General features: G+C 44.2%; 2 protein-coding genes across 6 annotated transcripts in view; both read left to right on the top strand.

The window, feature by feature from the left end:
• Positions 1–20,651, top strand: part of HLTF (helicase like transcription factor) — a 119,523-nt gene that overhangs the window by 30,573 nt on the left and 68,299 nt on the right. For all 5 annotated transcript variants that reach the window (XR_007776020.1, XM_050965830.1, XM_050965826.1 and 2 more), the window contains exons 20-24: positions 2,163–2,341; positions 6,512–6,637; positions 7,865–7,977; positions 8,438–8,618; positions 11,483–11,563. Coding sequence is in view for 4 of the 5 variants with exons in the window: in XM_050965830.1 (XP_050821787.1) it covers positions 2,163–2,341; positions 6,512–6,637; positions 7,865–7,977; positions 8,438–8,618; positions 11,483–11,563 (680 nt within the window). In the remaining variant the exon portion in view is untranslated. The remainder of the gene's footprint in view (positions 1–2,162; positions 2,342–6,511; positions 6,638–7,864; positions 7,978–8,437; positions 8,619–11,482; positions 11,564–20,651) is intronic.
• On the top strand, positions 11,577–20,645 carry LOC127057247 (uncharacterized). The gene is made up of 2 exons (XM_050966135.1): positions 11,577–13,123; positions 13,169–20,645. Exon 2 carries the CDS (start codon positions 17,392–17,394, stop codon positions 18,298–18,300), a length of 909 nt encoding a protein of 302 aa, XP_050822092.1. The 5' UTR covers positions 11,577–13,123; positions 13,169–17,391; the 3' UTR covers positions 18,301–20,645.

Here is a 20,651-nt window from a genome sequence, read left to right as displayed (position 1 = left end):
CTTTCTGTAATGCTTATGAAAATTTGAATGGGTAATGTGTCATTCTGAATTCGGTATCAGTTCTGTAATTGCTATGTAAAGTCTGCATGTGCATGCACTAGTGAATTTTATATTTGTGAACTAAGTTAAAACTGCATGTTTGAAGGATGAAAATAGACCTGTGTATATTATGAGTGGAGGAATAAGGAGCGGCATGTAGATAGGAGGAGGGTGTTGAATGGCTTAACTCAGTGGTTGGCAACCTTTCAGAAGTGGTGTGACGAATCTTCATTTATTCACTGTAATTTAAGGTTTCATGTGCCAGTAATACATTTTAACGTTTTTAGAAGGTCTCTTTCTATAAGTCTATAATATATAACTAAACTATTGTTGTATGTAAAGTAAATAAGGTTTTTAAAATGTTTAAGAAGCTTCATTTAAAATTAAATTAAAATGCAGAGCCCCCTGGACTGGTGACCAGGACCTGGGCAGTGTGAGTGCCACTGAAAATCAGCCCGCATGCCGCCTTCGGCACCTATGCCATAGGTTGCTTACCCTTGGCTTAACTGCATGTTCTCTCCTCTCCCTTTTTTTTTTTTTTTTAAATAAATTTGGATGTACAGTCTAGCAAACTTAACTTTAAGGTACATGTTTTGGTTTTTATGGTGGGGGAAATTACCAGGGTTTAATGAGTATGTATCAGCGTTGACAGTCTTATTTTAATACACGTGATTAGCTATTTGACATTAATACATATTATCCCATGTAAGCCCTTTGCAAAGCCCTAATGTTTTCCATGACCTCCTTTCTCTATCCTGACCCTATGCCTTGCTTCGTGTCCTGGCCTACTCCGCAGTGCCCTTCACTGCCTAAATTGCCTCCGGGTAGCCTTGCTCCCCATACTTCCAACATATTGTCCTCCTTTCCTACCATATTCAACTTTTAATGTTTAGATTTATCAACACTAGTACACATTTAAAAGGTGAATACATTGGCAAGTACATATGGGAGAAGCAGAGCAGTATGGGAGGTCATGGAGGCTAAAAACAGGGAGGAGATGATACTCTCTTGGCTGAATCTGACAGCTCTTCTGTTGCAGACCTCAGTCATGCTTTTGACTGTTGAACTGCAGGAGGTTTATCAGAGGACTTCTGTGCTCTGCCACAGAAAGTTTATTAATGTCTTGGGCCCACTTCTCCCCTTCTGAGGACAACAGGATGAGTGAGGTGTGGGAGGACAGCCCTGTAGCTTTATCAGAAGAAGAAACTGCCTCTGCGGAGGAGTAGCAAACTGGGGGTTTTTCTTTCCCCGTGATCTTTTGCCATTATAGGGGCTAGGGCAGGGTGGGGGGAAGTGTGAGAGTTGGAGGCCAAGTTTTTGGAATCCAAGAGTATGCAGCTTCACTGCATAGGCAGATGCCCCTGTAACTTCAGAAAATGGAAAGTAGCTACTGGATCTGAGTAGGTCCATTGACTGCATTTAGCACAGTCCATGTAAGATATCTTGAATATAAGGAATAACTTCTGATGCCCAGTTCTAAAATTTCAGAATGATCATATGTCTGAGATGTCATCAGGATCAGTATGAAGTTTTGAGCTTCTGGAAACAAAGAAATTTGAAAAAATGAGGCAAAACTTCAAAGAAAGCATTTTAAAATATTGCTAAACATTATTCCTAAAAAAAAAAATAAAAATCATAGGATATAAATTTTCCATGTAGAGTTTTACTGTGCTAAATTTGGACACTACATTCAATTAGTGTGAAACAGATAGATTTGTTCCTCCTTTTTAAGCAGAAATCACAGTGCAATCTCAACTATAGAGTAGCTACCAATATCTTCATAATAGAATCACTGTCCAAAACTGCTGTTGCGTAAACGATGCTCTTTTCCCCTGAGTCACTGAGCACGTTGCACCAGTGTGCCCATAGTTAGGGTTTCTTGAGGGTTTTTAGTCTGAGTGACTCGAATTGAATATTCTTAAAAATGTTTTTGGATAGTAATACAGAATTATTCTTGATGATTCTGCCATATTTAAGTGTGTTTATAAATTGTAGGCCAGATTCTAACCTGGTGTAAATCAGCATGGTTCTGTTGGATTCAGTGGAACTATGCTGCTGATCTGGCCCCATGTGTAAAATCTTTTTTTGTTTTTTAACAAAACTGTGTTTTCTGTATATATTAGGTGAGAGTACTCCTGAAGAATTACGTGAGAAGTTAGTAAATAAAATGAAGTTGGTTCTCAGCTCTGGCTCAGATGAAGAATGTGCAATTTGCTTGGATTCTCTGAACCTTCCTGTGATAACACACTGCGCACATGTGTTTTGTAAACCATGCATTTGTGAAGTCATCCAAAGTGAACAGGTTAGCTATTTTGTTGTTGCATTTAATCATAGCCCTTGTCCAGACTAACCCGCGGCATCGGCGGGTTAAAATCGATTGCTCGGGGATCGATATATCGCGTCTAGTCTGGACGCGGTGTATCGATCCCCGAGCGCGCTTACATCGATTCCGGAACTCCATCAATCCGAACGGAGTTCCGGAATCGACGCGGAGAGCCGCGGACATCGATGCCGCGCCGTCCAGACTGGTGAGTACCTCGATTTTAGAAATTCGACTTCAGCTACGTTATTCCCGTAGCTGAAGTTGCGTATCTAAAATCGATTTTAATTCCTAGTCTGGACGTGGCCATAGTGACCAATCCCAAAGCAACATGGATTGAATCTGGACAGCCAGAAGCTTATCTGTCCATTGTCATGATAAACTACATAGCATTTGTTGAGGCAGTGGGCCATAGTCATCCCTGCTGTAACTCTGTTGACATCAATTTCCACCAGAGCAGAGGTAACGTTGCATTCCAGATGACAAATCATACTGGTATATTTTTGATATTAAATTGCTCTCTAGGAGCCTTTTTCATAAGCCCCCATCAGAATTAATATATTTTCAAAAATGAAAACATGTAACATTTGTTTTTGAGTTGAAATGCTGATGCAGCCGTTGGTTCAGTGTTTTCTTTTCTTCGGGATTAATAAACAGAGAGCAGCTGTCAGGCTAAAGAGTGTATGATGGATGCTAAGCCTACTGTAATAGCCTAAGGCCCAAATTTTGTCTTTGGATGTGCACCCGCATATCCCATAAGCTTTAATGAGAGCCTCACAGCTGTTTCTGATGCAGATTTTACCAGTCATTGTTCACTTTTTCTCATGATAAAATGGGAATAATTTTTTGAGATTACTGCTGTGCTATATCAGGTCACTCCATTTTAGTCTTCGAAAAGAATATGATAGCATCATGTATGGTACTGTGTACATCCACAGGACTATCACTGTGGATATGCTGTATGCATACTTCGTTCAAGCCTTTGGCTAGCATGTTCTCTATCTGCATTTAAAAGAAATCAAAATTACTTTTGTGTTTGAAGATGACCAATTAATAGTGAATCTAAAAAGTAAGGTGTGTGTTTTTTCCCAGTGAGGACAAAAAACACCTTTCTTTACTATTCGACTGCGACCTTTCTGTTGTTCTCTTTAACAGCACTTAAAATAACTGGAATTTTCAAAAATTATTCAGTGACTGAAGCAGTCACTAGCATCATATGGGAGACCCTAATGAAAACTGATGCTTTTTTAGCAGTTCTGTTTGTAAATTGTGCAACTGAGTAAAAAAGATCATTTGGAAGCCCCAGCAGTCTTGTAATTTCGCCTAAAGCATGTAGACCCACCAACCCTTTCGTACGTTAGCTCTCATCTGTTCAAATTGTATGGCAGGGGTCAGCAACCTTTCAAAAGTGGTGTGCCGAGTCTTCATTTATTCACTCTAATTTAAGGTTTTGTGTGCCAGTGATACATTTTAACGTTTTTAGAAGTTCTCTTTCTACAAGTCCATAATATATAACTAAACTATTATTTTATGTAAAGTAAATAAGGTTTTTAAAATGTTTAAGAAGCTTCATTTAAAATTTAAAATGCAGAGCCCATCTAGACTGGTGGCCCGGGCAGTGTGAGTGCCACTGAAAATCAGCTCACTTGCCACCTTCGGCACACGTGCCATAGATTGCCTGGCCCCATTTATACTTATGCACTGAGCAGAGGAAATGTGTGTACTCTAGATTTGTCACCAGAGGTCAGTGGTAATCATTTTATAATAGATCACTGAGGCTACCTACACTACATTGACATTGGTGAAGCTATTGTCTGTCCCCGTAGTTAACTGAGTGGAAGGTTGGGGAATGATAGCATGAGATAGTGAAAACTGAGAGAGCAAAAGTAGGTTAGGTATTATATATTTTATTGGACCAATTTCTGTTGGTGGAAGGGACAGCTCTCAAGCTACAGAGATCTTCCTCAGGTCTCGAAGGCAACCAGTGTATCTGAGCTAAATACAAGGTTTGACAGATAAGTCTCTGTTAAGTGCATGATTTTTAATGTTGAGCTGACTTATGAATTTAAGTTCCCAGGCTCATTTTTTGAAGGTATTATGCTGGTTTCCTTTGAGAAAGGGGACAGAGAGGACAGATTTGAGGTGATTGTTTGTGAAAAGTGTTCACCCAGGAGTGATAGGGTGCTTTGTGTTTTTTAAATTTTTCAGCGTGTGTTCATTTGAGAGTATATTTCTTGTCCATTTTCAGCCCTCGGTGGTTGGGGCATTTGGTGCACTACGTGTTGGGTTCGGCATGTGTAAGACCCATTCGTCTTGAAGGGTGTGTTTGTTTGGGGGTATTGATATGTCTGCATGTTTTACATCTGTTTTATCCTGGTCTCATGCTGCTTTGGTGTATCCTGGCCTCTGGGGAGTCTGCTTGATGATGAGCTTGCTGAGGTTGGGTGGTGGTTGAAGGCCAGAATAGGGTGTTTACTAAAGATGTGGTCCCCATCAAGTATGGGTTGTAATTGTTTAATGATACCCTGTATGGGTTCCAGTATGGGGATGGTAGGTGACAACTAAGGGTGTGCTGTCTGTGGGTTTGTTTTCTGTGCTGCAGAAAGTTCTGGGGTATTTGTGAATTAATACTGTTTAGTTTATTAACTTGTTCTAAAACCTCTTCTATTAACACATCAGTTTGGGACAGTTCTTCAGATATGTTGCCCCAAAAGAATAGCTCTAATGTGGGTACAAACACTCCTGGGGTTACGCAAACCCAACTTATGTAAACCTGCACTTACAGAAAAGGTTCTGTAAGTGGGTGTTTTTTTTTTTTTAATTTTTTTTTGCATAATTATCAGGTATATGTCCCCGACTTACGCAAAATTTGACTTACGCAAGGCGTTCCGGATGGAACAGTTGTGTAAGTTGGGGAGCGTCTGTATCTCTCCTACATCCTCTGTAGTGAATGTTGATGCAAAGTATTCATTTAGCTTCTCTGCACTGGCCTTGTCTTCTTTGAGTGCTCCTTTTAACACTTCTTTGTTGTGTAGTGGCCCCACTGCCAGTTTGGCAGGCTTCCTGCTTCTGATGTACTTAAAAAAAAAAAAAAAAATTCCTTGGGACCAACATAGCTATAACACTTCAAACACTATAGTGAAAACCTATCATTTTTGAGTAGTCTTGTGTTAGTCAACTGCCAGGGGAGAATAATTATTTCAGAATTGTCACGCTTTATTTCTTACATGGATGTCATTCTCTCTTGTCATAATTCAGCAGTCAAAACCTCAAACCAGAAGTTTTTTTGTTAAAGCCACTGTTAGGTGTGGTGTTGTTTTTTTTTTTTTTTTTTTTTTGGTAAAAAGTTTCCCTTTCCTTTCTGTAGAGTGGTAGACTAGAACTCTTGCCCTTCTCCATTCCAGCACCGCAGACAATCCATACTATGTTTGTCGAATACAATCCCATAGAAATGTTAACAGAGAAATTCTTGGCTCTGCCTTAACCAGGTCTCCATTTCAGTGAGAGCAAATATTTGCAGGCATAAAATTATGTCTGCAGTTATTTGCAGCTTTAAAAAAATGACCAGCAGTGTCCGAATATCTGCCCCTAAATATAGCATAAGCACATCCCTACCCTTAACTTTAAAAATGAAATGTGAAAGATTAATTGTAAAGAGAGAAGACTATCCTTGATCCAAGAATTCAGATTTTTTTTAAAAAATGGTTTATTTTTCTGCTTCTAATATTTTGAAGACAGAGGTTTTCTCTTCCCTCCCTTTTCCAGAGGATCTGAATGATATACCATATATAGCTCAAAGTTTAAAATAAATAAATGTTTGGGTTGTTTCAAACAAATATTTGCAATTTTTTTTAAGTGTAAATAAAATAGTATTAAAATGGAAATGTCAGTGTAGTGCTTTTACAGTGTCTGTCAGATGTGGTTTGGAGGAGTTATATATCTTGTGGAAAAATGTACCATGTGTGAATTAGCCTGGATGAGAATGCAGTCCTTAGTTTCACTGAATGTACTTCATAATGGCAGTCTTGGAACTCTTTGATGCGCAAGTGATAAAGTAGCTTTTCAGGGGGAAAATGCTCTTAATCTGTTCTAAGATGAAGAAAGTGCTTTTCCTAATGTTTCAACTCACTTTTTTTTTTTTTTCTTTTATAGCCAAATGCCAAATGTCCTCTTTGTAGGAACGAACTTCGAGTAGAACATTTGGTAGAATGTCCTCCCGAGGAGTCGGATTCTAGCATTGAGAAGAAGGGTGATCAGGAATGGATATCCAGTTCAAAAGTAATTTCACACTGTCTTGTGTAGTGAAATCTAGCACATTGTATAGAAATAGTTTTCTAAGCTTTAAAATTGAATTTTCAGTGTATACATCAAGTTAATACAATACTACTAAAAGCATAAAATCCTACCACAAGCCTTGGTTGTAACAAGGAAATAGACAAAAGTAGTGCAAATTGCAGCTAAGTAATGTTGTTGACCTAGAATTTCCTTAGTGAAGGGCTGTTTGTGGAGTGTACTAATTAAAATATTGTTTCAGTAAAAGCAGAAAGCCTAATGTTTTTTTTCTTTTGAAGATATATTTTGTAACTAAATATAAGTAAATTATCTTTAATTCATCAGAAATGAATGAATAAATTTGTTTAGAAAATTCTTAAAATTCCTGAGGTTCATACATTAAAATTAAATAAATGAGCTTCTCACATTATATTTCACAAATGTTTTATTAAGAAACATTATTTCACTAATTTATGTAGCTGATTACGTCTATCTTTTTTTGTTTAGCCTCAACCTCATCAGTGTACAACAAGGTCTTATTGCCAAATCTGAAATTTTCCTGCCTTCATTTGATTTCTTTTTTTTGGTTTTAATTGCAGAATTTGACTGTTTCTCAATAAACTTAATTAAAATTTTCAAGACGGTTACTGCCCTTTCAAAGTCAGTATATATTGAGCCCTTAAAAATATCTCTGTCCTGACAGTTATAGAAGCTGAAGAACAAATATTTTTGGCCTTGGGCTCAAAGGTGGAGGGAGGTCACTCTATATTCTTCTCAGCTCCAGAAGGAATCTTTGATCTTCCTTTTCCTCTGATGTTCTATAGCACTGGTTTCCACCCCCTCCCCGAACCCCTACCGCAGTGTCACTGCTTTGAGGTCCACGTCCTTCGTCTTTGCAGGCTTTCTGGCCTGAGAAAGGTTGTTGACACTTGTCAGTAGGAGAAAAGTGCATTGAATACACAGATTAGATTGATATTAATTCCTCCAGGAAGTTTTTTCCAAATGTTGCCAGCCTCCCAGTAGCCACCTTTGTAACCATAAAAACTGACCAGTTCTTATTTTCTTTTCAGGAGTTGTTCTAAAAAAAATGTCTTTAGGATTATCCTGTTTTATTACAGGCTAAAATGATAATTTATCAGCCATCAGCACAGTACCTAAGCACAAAGCTTTTGAAATATCCATAAGATTGGGATCCTAATCCTATTGCATAAATCTTATTTTTTGGCATTGCAGATCAATGCTCTAATGCATGCTTTGATAGACCTAAGGAAGCAGAATCCAGCTGTAAAGTGTCTGATTGTTTCTCAGTTCACCACTTTCCTGTCTCTAATAGAAACTCCACTGAAGTAAGTTGAACTAATTATAATTTTGTACTACTTAATGGCTGCAATGTCTGTGACATGTCCATTTCAAATTAATTGGACAAAATATGTGTTTTCTTTTAGAATGTTAGAGAATCATATTACTCTTTGTTTAATGGTATAGATGCATGTATCTTAATTTCTGTTTTGACTAGAAACATAACCTTTTAAACATTCATAGCAGAGGTCAGGATTTTAAATACACCTCTACCCTGATATAACATGACCCAATATAATACAAATTCGGATATAACGCGGCAAAGCAGTGCTCGGGGGGGGCTGCGCACGTCAGCGGATCAAAGCAAGTTCGATATAATGTGGTTTCACCTATAACGTGGTAAGAATTTTTGGCTCCCAAGGACAGCGTTATATTGGGGTAGAGGTGTAGACGTATTTCCTGTTGTCATAGTAACTTGATAAATTTTTTTTTTTTTTTTTACTGCAGAGAATCGGGGTTTGTGTTTACTCGTTTGAATGGGTCCATGGCACAGAAGAAGAGGGTGCAAGCAATTCAGAGCTTCCAAGACAGCCAAACAGGGTCCCCGACCATAATGCTGCTATCCTTAAAAGCTGGTGGAGTTGGTTTAAATCTGACAGCAGCTTCACGAGTGTTTTTAATGGATCCTGTAAGTAATAGACTTAACACTGATATGTTGACAGTGATCTATGCAAAACTAGTTGTTGTTCCCTCAGGATTTTAGGAAGAGGTGGCTGTAAAGCCTTTACTACAATTAAAAACCCAACCCTAGACTCGGCCAGCTGACTTGGGCTCACAGGGCTTCTGCTAAAGGGCTGTTGAATTGTGTATAGACATTCTGACTCAGGCTGGAGCCTCAGCTCTAGGACTCGGAGGTGGGAGGGGCCCAGAGTGTGGGCTGCAGCCTGAGCCCGAACGTCTACACTGGATTTAAATAGCCCCTTAGCCAGAGTCATCTGCAGGTGTCTAATTGCAGTGTTGACGTACTCTAAGAATTAATAACATCAGTGCTATCTGGGCGAGGGGCAGATAGAGGAAGAAGAGAATATCTTGTGTCTTTCTTTGGTAATGTAGCACTCTTTTTGTATTCTTTAAAAAAAAAAATTGGAAAAGGCAGACCTACTTGTGCAATAGGAGGAGAGCTGGCTGCTGAAAGTCAAATTTAGTGGAATGTCATGTGAGGTACTGACATTAAAAACTATCACTGTTGGTTCTCATACATTTTTATTCCTCTTTTCTATCTGTTGTTCTTTGTGTCCTGCTTTCTATGTTTCTCTTCTTTGAGAGTCATCGAAGAGGGGAATAGCACTGTGTTTGAATTCAGAAGTCCTGTATTTTTTGTATCAGGTTGCAGAGTGCAGCAGACTGCGGTTGTGCATGAGCCATTTTCAGTCTAAACATCTTTGTTTGAGTTAGCACTCCTGATATGAAGTGACTGCAGATGGAGGAACACAAGGTTATTCTTTCTGTGTTGTCCACGCAGATTCCACTCTTGGAGCACATGCAGCCCATGTCATGAGATCAGAATTTCCCCCCCCCCCCCCCCCCAGCAGTTTCTTTTGGGGCCACTTCTAAACCCTCTTGTGTCCCCCACTGAGGGCATAAAGGGTGGAGCAGGCTCACCTGCCCCATATTCCTTTTTGATGACCATGGCTGCAAGACAAACTTCTTGGCAGTGTTTGCTTCACTTGTGCATGATGTGATTCACCTTGTATTTTTAGGATTAGCTTAGACAGGAGCTAAAGTTCCTACTCACCTAAGTATCTTGAAAATGAGAGCACAGTCTCCTAAATCACTTACGCTGTTCTTCATACTTTTAAAATCAGTAGTTCTCATCCCCTCTTTCATCGTTTTTATTCATAGACTGGAAGAGAGACATTTTCCTGGTTTTTTTTGTTTTTTTTTTTCCAACTACCATTTGATTTCTCAACTTTTGAATAAATAGTCCAAATGAAGAAAATGTTCTTTCTGTGCCTGCAGAAGAGGCTATTCCTGTCAAAAGCTGATTTAGCACTTCAACGTTCAGGTGTTTAGCTAGGGACTTACCACAAGTTTGGTGGTGTGATGTTCTTTAAAATATCTTCAGCTAACATGTATTACTTGAATGGTTCACCTCCAGCTCTGAAATCTATTATGGTTGGCATGATTGATGAGATTAGATGCCATGTCATAGCAGCAGCATCTTCTTCAATAGTGAGATATCTACTGTAGTATTTTGAGTTGGTAATATTGGCAAGAAATTGAGGTGGAGTTAAGTGCTTGATCCATCGCTTCTTTCCTACCTGCAATTTAACTTTTGTGTGGAGTCTTTCTTCAGTCAACTGGATCAGCAATACAGCAGTAATTTCTCTGCAGTTTGTCTAAGGCAATGAAAATGAATTTTTTGACATTCAGCATATCTTCTACATTTCCCTTTAGTCTGATTCTGACTACTTTGGCTATGATAGTTCCATTTATTTTGTCCTGGTTTTCATCACAAATTGTCGTCAGAATAGGTAAGTTTTTTTTAAATAAATAGCTCAAAGCAGTCAACCTCTGAATTCAATTGTACACCATTGGGGAGTAATTAGTTTGGATCTTGCTCTCTTTAGTGAAGCTGATGAAAAGTGATGAAGTATTTTGCAATTTCAGCAACATTTTTACTTATTCCTGGAGTGGTACTTTAAGTCTGGATAAAAGATGCATCAGACGAGCACTGCACCTATATACATTTCGAGTTCCCTCTTTTAGATTTCTGCTCATCTTTGCTATATTTGCAGCATTGTTGGTGACAAAGCTATGTGCTTGACACTTGAATTTTTGTTCAGTTTTTGTTATAGCTTTTACTGCCTGTTTTTTAAGTACTCTGCTGCATGGGCATTTCCTGATGTATCATTTTTTTCTGAATGATAGACAAACCCATTTTCTGTTGTCACACAAGCACATATTACTAAATCATTGTGTACATTGCTGCACCCATCAAGCCTCATATTAACAAATTTCTCATCAATGTTTTATGTACACTGTTCAGTTTCCTTCTCATTCACTGTATCCAGCAACCTTCCAGAAATGTCTGTTCTGCTGAGTGGAGTGTAGTCTGGTTGTAATGACTGAACCATGTCAATGGAATGTTTGTTCTGAACAAAACAAAAGGCAGAACTGGTTGCATAAATGAACTGAGCGAACTTTTCATCTATGGAGTCTTGCTGGAATTTGCTGGTCCTGATTACAAACTCATCCATGGTTTTACTGAAAATATAAATGATTTTTTTTACTTAATTTTTTTTTAATCCACCTTACATCCTTGTACAGAATAGTGTGATTGTGTCACATTCCCTAAGAATAACAGTTATTGATGAAAATAAACAATGCTAATCACTTGGCTACTTTTATCGTGGGCCATACTGTTATGGTAACATGTTTTAGTGAATTCATTTTTTAAATTTCTTCATGTCTTAATGTACTGGAAGTGTAGTTTTGAAAAACTAATTGTTCACCATAAGGTTTAGATTGATGATCATGTATCATTGATAGGCTTGGAATCCTGCTGCAGAAGACCAATGTTTTGACAGATGTCACAGACTTGGCCAGAAGCAAGATGTTGTTATCACTAAGGTGAGCTGTCTGAACTACTATGATTTTGATATAGGAGTGATGTTCTCTTAAACAACTCTTTATTTAAAAGAATTGGGCAGAGGATATAGCTATAGTATAACACAACTATAACTTTAGTTGGGATTCCATTTTTTTAAAATGTTCGCTTAGGCTACGTTTTCCTCACTTACAGAAATGTGAAATTTTGTGAAAGTTTTGCAAAAATAATGGGACTATGACCCCTTTTTCTGAAGAGATGATATTAATTTTTGGAGCAGAGTTTGCTTGTTCCTGGCTGAGATCTTAAGGTGGGTAGGGGTGATGCTTTCTCAAGGTGCCCAGGACTGTGAGTCACCTTCTTACTCCTCACCATCTCCAGTCAGAGCAAGACTTGCTGATGCCTAACGGGTGTCAGCTGCTCCCTGACAGCACCAGTCTGTTAGCAATCATTACAATCTCTTCAGGGCAGGATAAGCCCTGTGGGTTAGTCTCCAGTGACTTACCATTCCTCTGTTCACTAATATATATATAAATAAATTTGGCTCTGAGGTAGGTGAATATACATCCTATTTCCTGTCTGGAAGAAACCTGTTTTCTTCTTTAGTTGGTGACAGTCTTTATATTTTCACTACATGTACACAACTCCTTAAATATCATCCGTCCATACATGATGCGATGACTGAGGATTAGTATGATATAAGTTTTTATTAGAGACCTTACAGGATATAATTTATGGATACATACCATGAAAGCAGTGTGTTTAGCTGTAGTGAATTTGTCGGGCTTAGGAGTTGCTGTTACAGGACAGTGAATCCTTTGTCAGCTGGTACCAATGGCCCTCTGTGTCACAGCTTTCCCCTGATATAGACCCAGTAGGATTAGCTGCTGTCTACTCCACAGATCTTGGTTTAAAGTCCCTCTGCCTGGACAGGGTATCCACTTATTAATTTGAACTTCATACATTCATTCAGCTAGTAAACTGTTCCAATAATCAAACTACAATACAGTCATAGGTTAGTTCGCATGTTAATTCCCCCTTGGGGAGAAGTGAGGCGTTTCCTTCTCTCATCCCCCATAGGTTTAATCATATCTCTCATGACCACGCTAAACCCACAGATTAAAGGGCACCTTTCCCTCTCCTTAACATCTTCACTTGCCACAGTGGTTATAACCTGTCTGGGCTTTTCCCGTCTTTACTGGGTAGCATGGATTTGTCAGCATTTTTAGCACCCAGAGTCTGCCTCTTTCCAGGAGAGCTCGGAGACACATCACCTTACAGCCATACCTAGTTTCCCTTCTCCCAGCGCCATTCTGGTCCACAGCACCTTCTAGCTGCGCCAGTGTCTCACCGTCCCCAGTAATCTTCCCTACTTCTAGTGAATTTCTGGTCCACAGCATTTCCTAGCTGTACCACTATCTCACTGCTCACAGACGATTCTGAGCCATAGCACCTTTTAGCTGTGCCACAGAGAGACTCAGCACTGACTCAGTTCCCCAGTGAAGGTAGATGTCGAGCTCTCCCCCTCAACTACTGAGTCTAGTCATGACGGCTTGTACCTGAACCCTCATAATTTGACCCCAGTACACTGTTATGGAAAACACGTCAAGATAAATAATTTTCCACAGTCAGAATCCCAGAACAAACATTAGTGTCCATAGTGATTCAGCTGCAGGCAGAGTGATGGCGCCCATTCCCTCATCTATTTGTATGCTAGCCCCTGATGAGGCACACGCTTATGTCCTTTCTTCTGGGTCCCATGGGAGTGACTTGATCCTCATCTCCTGTTCGAGCTGCCTGTATTTTCTCCAGGTCAGCAAGCTTCTGTTGGTCCAGCTCTGTCTCCTCACTCTGATGTCTGGCTTCCCGCTCCATCCATGTCTCCTCCATCCTCCACAGCTCTGGATCTTTTCACTGTAGATACCTCTGCTGGATCATCTATGGCCCCATCTCCTTAGTCACTGCATGCCCTATAGGAGAAAAAGGGATCCCCTCTGGCTGCTGGTTTGGAGCAGATGACCCATTGTGCCTCATGGCACATGAGTGCACCCTGGCCACCAACTCCAATTTCTGCTGATCAGCAGCAGATAGACTTCACTGTGCATACAGGCCCAGAGGCCACTCTTCATGAACTGCTTGTAATTTGTGTTGCTAAATAGCTTTTACCTGAGACAGATGAACAGACTTGCTCTTGCTTTCAGTTTAAAGAGCAAAAGTATAAGCCTTTGCAACAGTGTTGTAAAAATCTTCATGTACTACTGCACTGCCACCATTCTGTCACAGATCCTAGAAAGCACCCCTGCCCGGCCACCCACTAGGACTGCTGTGAGGGGAATCTAAGCTTCTGTGCTCTGGATTCCCAGGGTGTTTCAAGCTCCAGAAGTTTGAATGGAATCTAGCCACTACCCAAGTCTGTAGGTCCCTAGGCATGCTATTATTATCCAGCCAGCCAGGGTGTTGGTCTTTTTTGGGAGGGACCCAAGTGCTCTTCCTTACGTCACTGCAGGTCTCCTAGCTGCTAATCTGTTCTTCACCAGCCAGTTGTCTGTTCCCTCCTCCTCCTCCACCAACCGGGGGAATCTCATTTAGGAAATTGGAGTTGTTCCTCTTCTGATGTCAGCAGCAAGTAGGAAGAATTGGTTATTCCAATAATCAAAACGGAGGCAAAAGAGAGATTACTCCTTCTTCTTCAAGTACTTGCTCATATCGATTCCAATTAGGTGTGCGCGTGCCGTGTGCACGTTCGTCAGAAGATTTTTAGCCTAGCAACACTCGGTGGGTCGGCTGGGTCACCTCCTGGAGTGGCACCATGATGGTGCCAGATATATACCCCTGCCAACCCAACGGCCCTTCAGTTCCTTCTTACCACCCGTGATGGTCATTGGAACTGTGGAGCGCGGCTTTCCTGATCTCCACTTCCCTAGCTTATTCGTTGTTCTTTACTGTTAATTGTGTTTATAGTTTGAGTTTTACAGTTGTAGTTAGTGTTAGTTGTTGTGTATATGTATAGTTAGTGTATTTAGTTGAGGGGGGATCGGGGATTAGCCCCTTTCCTCCACCTTGGAGCCGGGCTCATGCCAGGTCACCGGGATTCAAACCGTGCTCGGCTTGCCAAAAGCCGATACCAATAGGAATCTTCACGACTTCTGCCTCAAGTGCCTAGGGGAATCCCACCTTCCTGAAAAGTGCCGCATTTGTAAGTCATTTAAACCGAGGATGAAGAAGGAGCGGGACTTTCGACTGAAAGAGCTCCTCATGGAGGCGGCACTTAGCTTTGCAGCGTCGGTACCGAGCACTCAACCGGCATCTGTGAGGAGCGCTCCTTTGGCTCTGGACCTCTCTGGTACCGCGAAGAAGCCACGGCACCGACCCTCACCGGCACCGATGTCTGCTCGGCACTGCTCCCTGTCCCCGCGGCCCAGGAAGCAACACAATGCTCTGGCTGCTTCGGCACCACTCGCACCACAGAAGGAGCGCCCATCGATGACGGATCACCCGGCACAGTCATCTGCTGCGGCACCGCTGAGTGCGGCACCGTTAATTCTGGTCCCACGGGGGCCATTGTGTCTGGTGCCCGAAAGCTCCCCGACTCAGGCCGTGGTTGCGCTTGCTCCCCCATACACGCCGTGGACCTTCTCCACCGCACGGGAGTTGATTGCGATGACGGAGACGGCACTGCCTCAACCCCCGGCACCGCTGGTGCGGGTCATCCAATCTATTGGCAAGCCTGCCTTGCTGAGGCTGCCCTCCGTGGGAGCTGCTGAGAGGCATCGTTCAAGATCTCGGTCCCACTGACAATCCCGGTCCCGATGCCGCTCGCAGTCCCAGCACCGCTCTCCATCGTGGTACCGGTCGCACTCGCGGCACCGCTCGTCCTCCCGTTCACCTGCCAGATACTCATGGTACCGATCTGACTCCCGGCACCGTTCACGGCACCGCGCATCTCGCAGCCGCTCCAGGCGAAGGGACTCGAGATCCCAGTCGACCTCCCGGCACCGCTTCGGTCGTAGGTCCCGGTCACCCTCGCGGTACCGTACAGCTCCCGGTACCGCTCCCCAGTGCCGTCCCGGGGAAAGACCACCCGAGACATGGCTCCTTCTCAGGGTCTATTGGCACCGCCTTGGCCGTTGAGACACACCTCAGTGTCATCACAGGCGGGTAGCATTTCCTATCCACAGGATCGGGACTTGGATGTCCCCAGCCATATGTTTCCTGAGAGCCAGAGCCACGAGCAAGGACCCATCAGTGGTCTTTCTGGGCGTACCACCAAGCCCAAAGTGTTCCCTCAGTTGCACCACGGTCTGCCCCGTCACAACACCAGGCACCAGAGGCAACCGTAAGCCGCCCTCCCCCCCATGGGTACAGATGAGGCTTCGGTACCACCTGCAGACACCCAAGTCCCACCGGAGTCTGACTCCGCTCCTCAAGAACAGGAGCCCCCACAGGACCCTCTTGTCCTTGTCTCTCCTCTTCCGCCTCGCCAGACGAGGCTGTGGGAGGAACATCCTCCTCCAGCCCTCCCCCAATTGACCTAAGGGCACATCAAGACCTCTTGAGACGAGTGGCGCAGAATATGAATCTGCAGGTGGAGGACGTCCCTGAAATAGAGGACCCTGTAGCGGACATCCTATCTGCAGATGCACCTACTAGAGTGGCCCTGCCGTTTATCCGTACTATTCAAACAAACACGGACACCATTTGGCAATCCCCAGCCTCGATCCCCACCACAGCCAAGGGAGTAGAGAGAAAATACATGGTACCCTCCAAGGGGTACGAGTATCTCTACATACACCCACCTGCTTGCTCCCTAGTAGTTCAATCGGTAAACGAGAGGGAGCGTCATGGCCAGCAAGCTCCTGCTCCCAAGGAGGCTAGGCGCATGGACCTCCTAGGCTGCAAAATATATTCGGCTGGGGGCCTTCAACTTAGGGTGGCAAACCAGCAAGGCCTGCTAAGTAGGTATAACGATAACACATGGTCCTTGGGGAAGTTTACGGAGCTTCTTCCCCAGGAGTCCCGCCAGGAATTTAGGCCCTACTTGAGGAGGGTAAGAAGGTGGCGAGAACCTCCCTCCAAGCTTCTCTGGACGCCACGGACTCTGCGGCCAGGACTCTGGTGTCAGGAGTGATGATAAGGCGTATCTCCTGGCTCCAGGTATCAGGCCTTCCTCCTGAATTACAACAAACTATTCAGGACTTGCCCTTTGAAGGCCAGGGGCTCTTCTCAGACAAGACTGATCCCAGATTACAAAGTCTGAAGGACAGTCGCGTAATAATGCACTCGCTGGGGATGCACACACCAGTGACCCAACGCAGGACCTTCCGGCCCCAGCCTCACCGTACTTACCCCTCGTCTAGGCCACGACAGGACTTCAGCAGAAGGCGTGGCCGAGGGAATCGATGAAGGCAGTCTGGCCCCCGAGCGGGGCAAAATCAGGCCCCCTCCAAACCACTGGCGGGGCCCAAACAGAACTTTCGATGGGACACTTTCGAGACGGCCCACCAGTTGTTTTCTCGGATCCTTCTCCTCCCTTTTACAACCGCGTCTCCCATTTTCTCGCTGCGTGGTCCCACCTAACTTCGGATCGTTGGGTCCTGCGCACGGTGGAGTTGGGATACCACCTTCAGTTTGTTTCAGCCCCACCTTCCCACCCTCCCTCCTCGTTCCTCTTCAGGGACCCCTCTCCGAGCAATTCCTCTTGCAAGAGGTCCAGTCGCTCCTAACCATTGGAGCCATAGAGGAAGTACCAAAAGACCTGAGGGGCAAGGGGTTTTGTTCCTGATACTTCCTAATCCCCAGGGCAAAGGGAGGTCTACGACCAATTCTAGACCTGCGAGGACTCAACAAATTCATGATAAAGTTGAAGTTCCGCATGGTATCCCTGGGGACCATTAGCCCATCTTTGGATCCTGGAGACTGGTACGCCTCCCTCGATATGAAGGACGCGTATTTCTACATTGCAATTTACCCACCACACAGACGGTACCTCCGTTTTGTGGTCAACCATCAACATTTTCAGTTTACGGTCCTTCCATTTGGCCTTTCTGCGGCTCTGCGAGTATTCACAAAATGCATGGCCGTAGTCGCCACCTCCCTCCGGCGTCGTCGGGTGCACGTTTACCCGTATCTCGACGATTGGCTCATTCGAGGGACCTCTGAGTCACAAGTGAGACACCACCTGTACATCGTCAAAGACCTCTTCAGGAGCCTAGGCCTGATGATCAACATAGAGAAGTCTACTCTGATACCCATGCAGAGAATAGACTTCATCGGGACGATTCTGGACTCCACTCTGGCCAGAGCCTGCCTGCTGCAGCCTCGTTTTCAGGCGATGGCTACAATTATCCAAAGCCTCCAAACCTTCCGGACAACATCGGCTCGCGCTTGTCTCAGCCTACTTGATCACATGGCCGCCTGCACCTTTGTGACCAAACACGCCAGGCTACGCCTCCGTCCATTTCAAACCTGGCTTGCCTCGGTATACTGGCCGGGCCGAGAGAGCCTGGACTTGATTCTCACTGTTCCCCCGAATGTTTTAGGCTCTCTAACCTGGTGGCTGACTCCTACCCTAGTTTGTGCAGGGATGCCATTCCACCCACCGCAACCTTCGATGGCCCTAACCACGGACGCGTCATCTCTGGGTTGGGGTGACCGCCTCGAGGGCCTCCGCACTCAAGGCCTGTGGTCAGCTCAAGAACTAACCTTACACATCAATGTGCGGGAGCGGAGGGCAGTTCGTCTAGCGTGCCAGGTGTTCTGAGAGCATCTCCAAGGCCGTTGTGTATCAGTGTTCACGGACAACACAATGGCTATGTTTTACATAAACAAGCAGGGCGGCGCACGCTCCTCCCTCCTTTGTCAGGAAGGCATTCAGCTCTGGGACTTTTGCATAGCCCACTTGCTCGATCTGGTAGCATCCTTTCTCCCAGGAGTTCAGAACACTCTGGCAGATCACCTCAGCAGATCCTTCTTGTCTCACGAGTGGTCAGTTCGTCCGGACGTCATCCATTCTGTTTTCCGGAAGTGGGGTTCTCCCCACATAGACCTCTTCGCCTCTCGCGAGAACAGGAAATGCCATGTGTTCTGCTCCTTCTAGGGGCGCTCCCCGGGCTCCCTCTCAGACTTATTCCCGATACCATGGACCAACCGTCTACTCTGCGCCTTTCCACTGTTCCCGCTGGTCCACAGGGTCCTTCTCAAGCTCCGCAGGGACAATGCCCACCTGATCATGATCACTCCAGCATGGCAGAGGCTGCACTGATACACCATGTTGTTCGACCTCTGTGGCAGACCCAATTCCCCTACCACTCTGGCCGGATCTCATAACTCAGGACTTCAGCAGACTTCACCATCCAGACCTACAGTCTCTTCACCTCACAGCATGGTTGCTGCGTGGTTAAGCTGGTCCGAGTTACGTTGCTCTGTCTCGGTCCAACAGGTACTCTTGGGCAGTAGGAAGCCTTCCACTAAGTTGACATATCTGGCCAAGTGGAAGCATTTCTCCTGATGGTGCGCTCAACGTAACACTGTCCCCATGCAGGTACCAGTTCCTACTGTCCTGCTCTACCTCTGGTCCCTGAAAGAACATGGCCTAGCGGTGTCTTCCATAAAAGTGCATCTGGCAGCCATCTCCGCCTCCCACCCAGGGGAGGACGGGCGATCAGTCTTCTCTCACCCCATGGTTTCGAGGTTCCTCAAGGGCTTGGAATGTTTGTACCTGCAGGTAAGACCCCTACCCCTACCTGGGACCTCAATCTGGTTCTAGCCAAGCTTATGGGTCCTCCTTTTGAACCGCTAGCCACCTGCTTGCTGCTGTACCTCTCCTGGAAGACGGCCTTCCTCGTTGCTATTACTTCAGCAAGGCGAGTATCCGAGCTTTGGGCCCTGACAGAGGACCCCCAATATATGATGTTTCATAAGGACAAGGTACAGCTGCGACCACACCCCGCCTTCCTCCCTAAGGTGGTGTCTGCCTTTCATGTCAATCAAGACATCTTCCTTCCCGTCTTCTTCCCAAAGCTGCACTCATCGCGTCGGTAACAACAGCTGCACTCCCTAGACGTCCGCAGGGCTCTCGCCTTTTTATATCGAAAAAACAAAACCCTTTCGAAAGTCGCCTCAGCTCTTTGTAGCTGTGGCAGACCAGATGAAGGGCCTGCCGGTTTCCTCCCAGCGAATTTCATTTTGGGTGACGTCTTGCATCCGTGTCTGCTTTGATTTGGCTCGTGTTCTGGCTAGCCACCCCACTGCCCATTCTACTCAGGCTCAAGCTTCATCTGCTGCCTACCTATATTCTCATCCAGGAGATATGTCGGGCAGCTACCTGATCATCGATTCACACCTTTGCCTCACATTATGCATTGGTTCAACAGTCCAGAGATGATGCAGCTTTTGGCTGAGCAGTTTGCATTCTGCAACATCTCACTCCGACCCCACCGCCTAGATAAGGCTTGGGAATCACCTAATTGGAATCAATATGAGCAAGCACTCGAAGAAGAAAAGATGGTTATTCACCTTTGAAACTGTTGTTCTTCGAGATGTGTTGCTCATATCCATTCCAAACCCGCCCTCCTTCCCCTCTGTCGGAGTAGCCGGCAAGAAGGAACTGAAGGGCCGTTGGGTCGGCAGGGGTATATATCTGGCGCCATAATGGCGCCATTCCAGGGGGTGACCCAGCCGACCCACCGAGTGTTGCTAGGGTAAAAATCTTCTGACGAACATGTACGCAGTGCGTGCACACCTAATTGGAATGGATATGAGCAACACATCTCAAAGAACAACAGTTACAAAGGTGAGTAACCGTCTTTTTTCCCCCAAGACCCAAGATTTGTCTGTTTTACTTTGTCACTTGCTCTTTTGGCAAAGTAAGTGAATGATAGAACTGCACTTCATTCAGAGTGTTACCATATTCGGTAAAATTTCCAGAAACATAGGCCTATATTTCTAAATCCATACATAGGCACTTAAATAAGTGGCCTGACTTCAAATGTGCTAAGTACAGAGTAATTCTAATTAATCACTTAAGTGCCTAAATTTAGGCACCCATTTTTGAAAATGTCTGCCTTTTACTTTGTGTTTTTTTTTTTTTTGTTTTTTTTTAATGTATGTTAG

Source organism: Gopherus flavomarginatus, chromosome 8, assembly GCF_025201925.1.
Source record: "Gopherus flavomarginatus isolate rGopFla2 chromosome 8, rGopFla2.mat.asm, whole genome shotgun sequence".
Classification (NCBI taxonomy): domain Eukaryota; kingdom Metazoa; phylum Chordata; order Testudines; family Testudinidae; genus Gopherus; species Gopherus flavomarginatus.
This window is presented reverse-complemented; position numbering and strand designations above follow the sequence as displayed.

What these genes read in the sequence shown, in the direction of transcription:
- LOC127057247 (XM_050966135.1), top strand. Translation starts at nt 17,392, where the DNA reads ATGATAAAGTTGAAGTTCCGCATGGTATCCCTGGGGACCATTAGCCCA.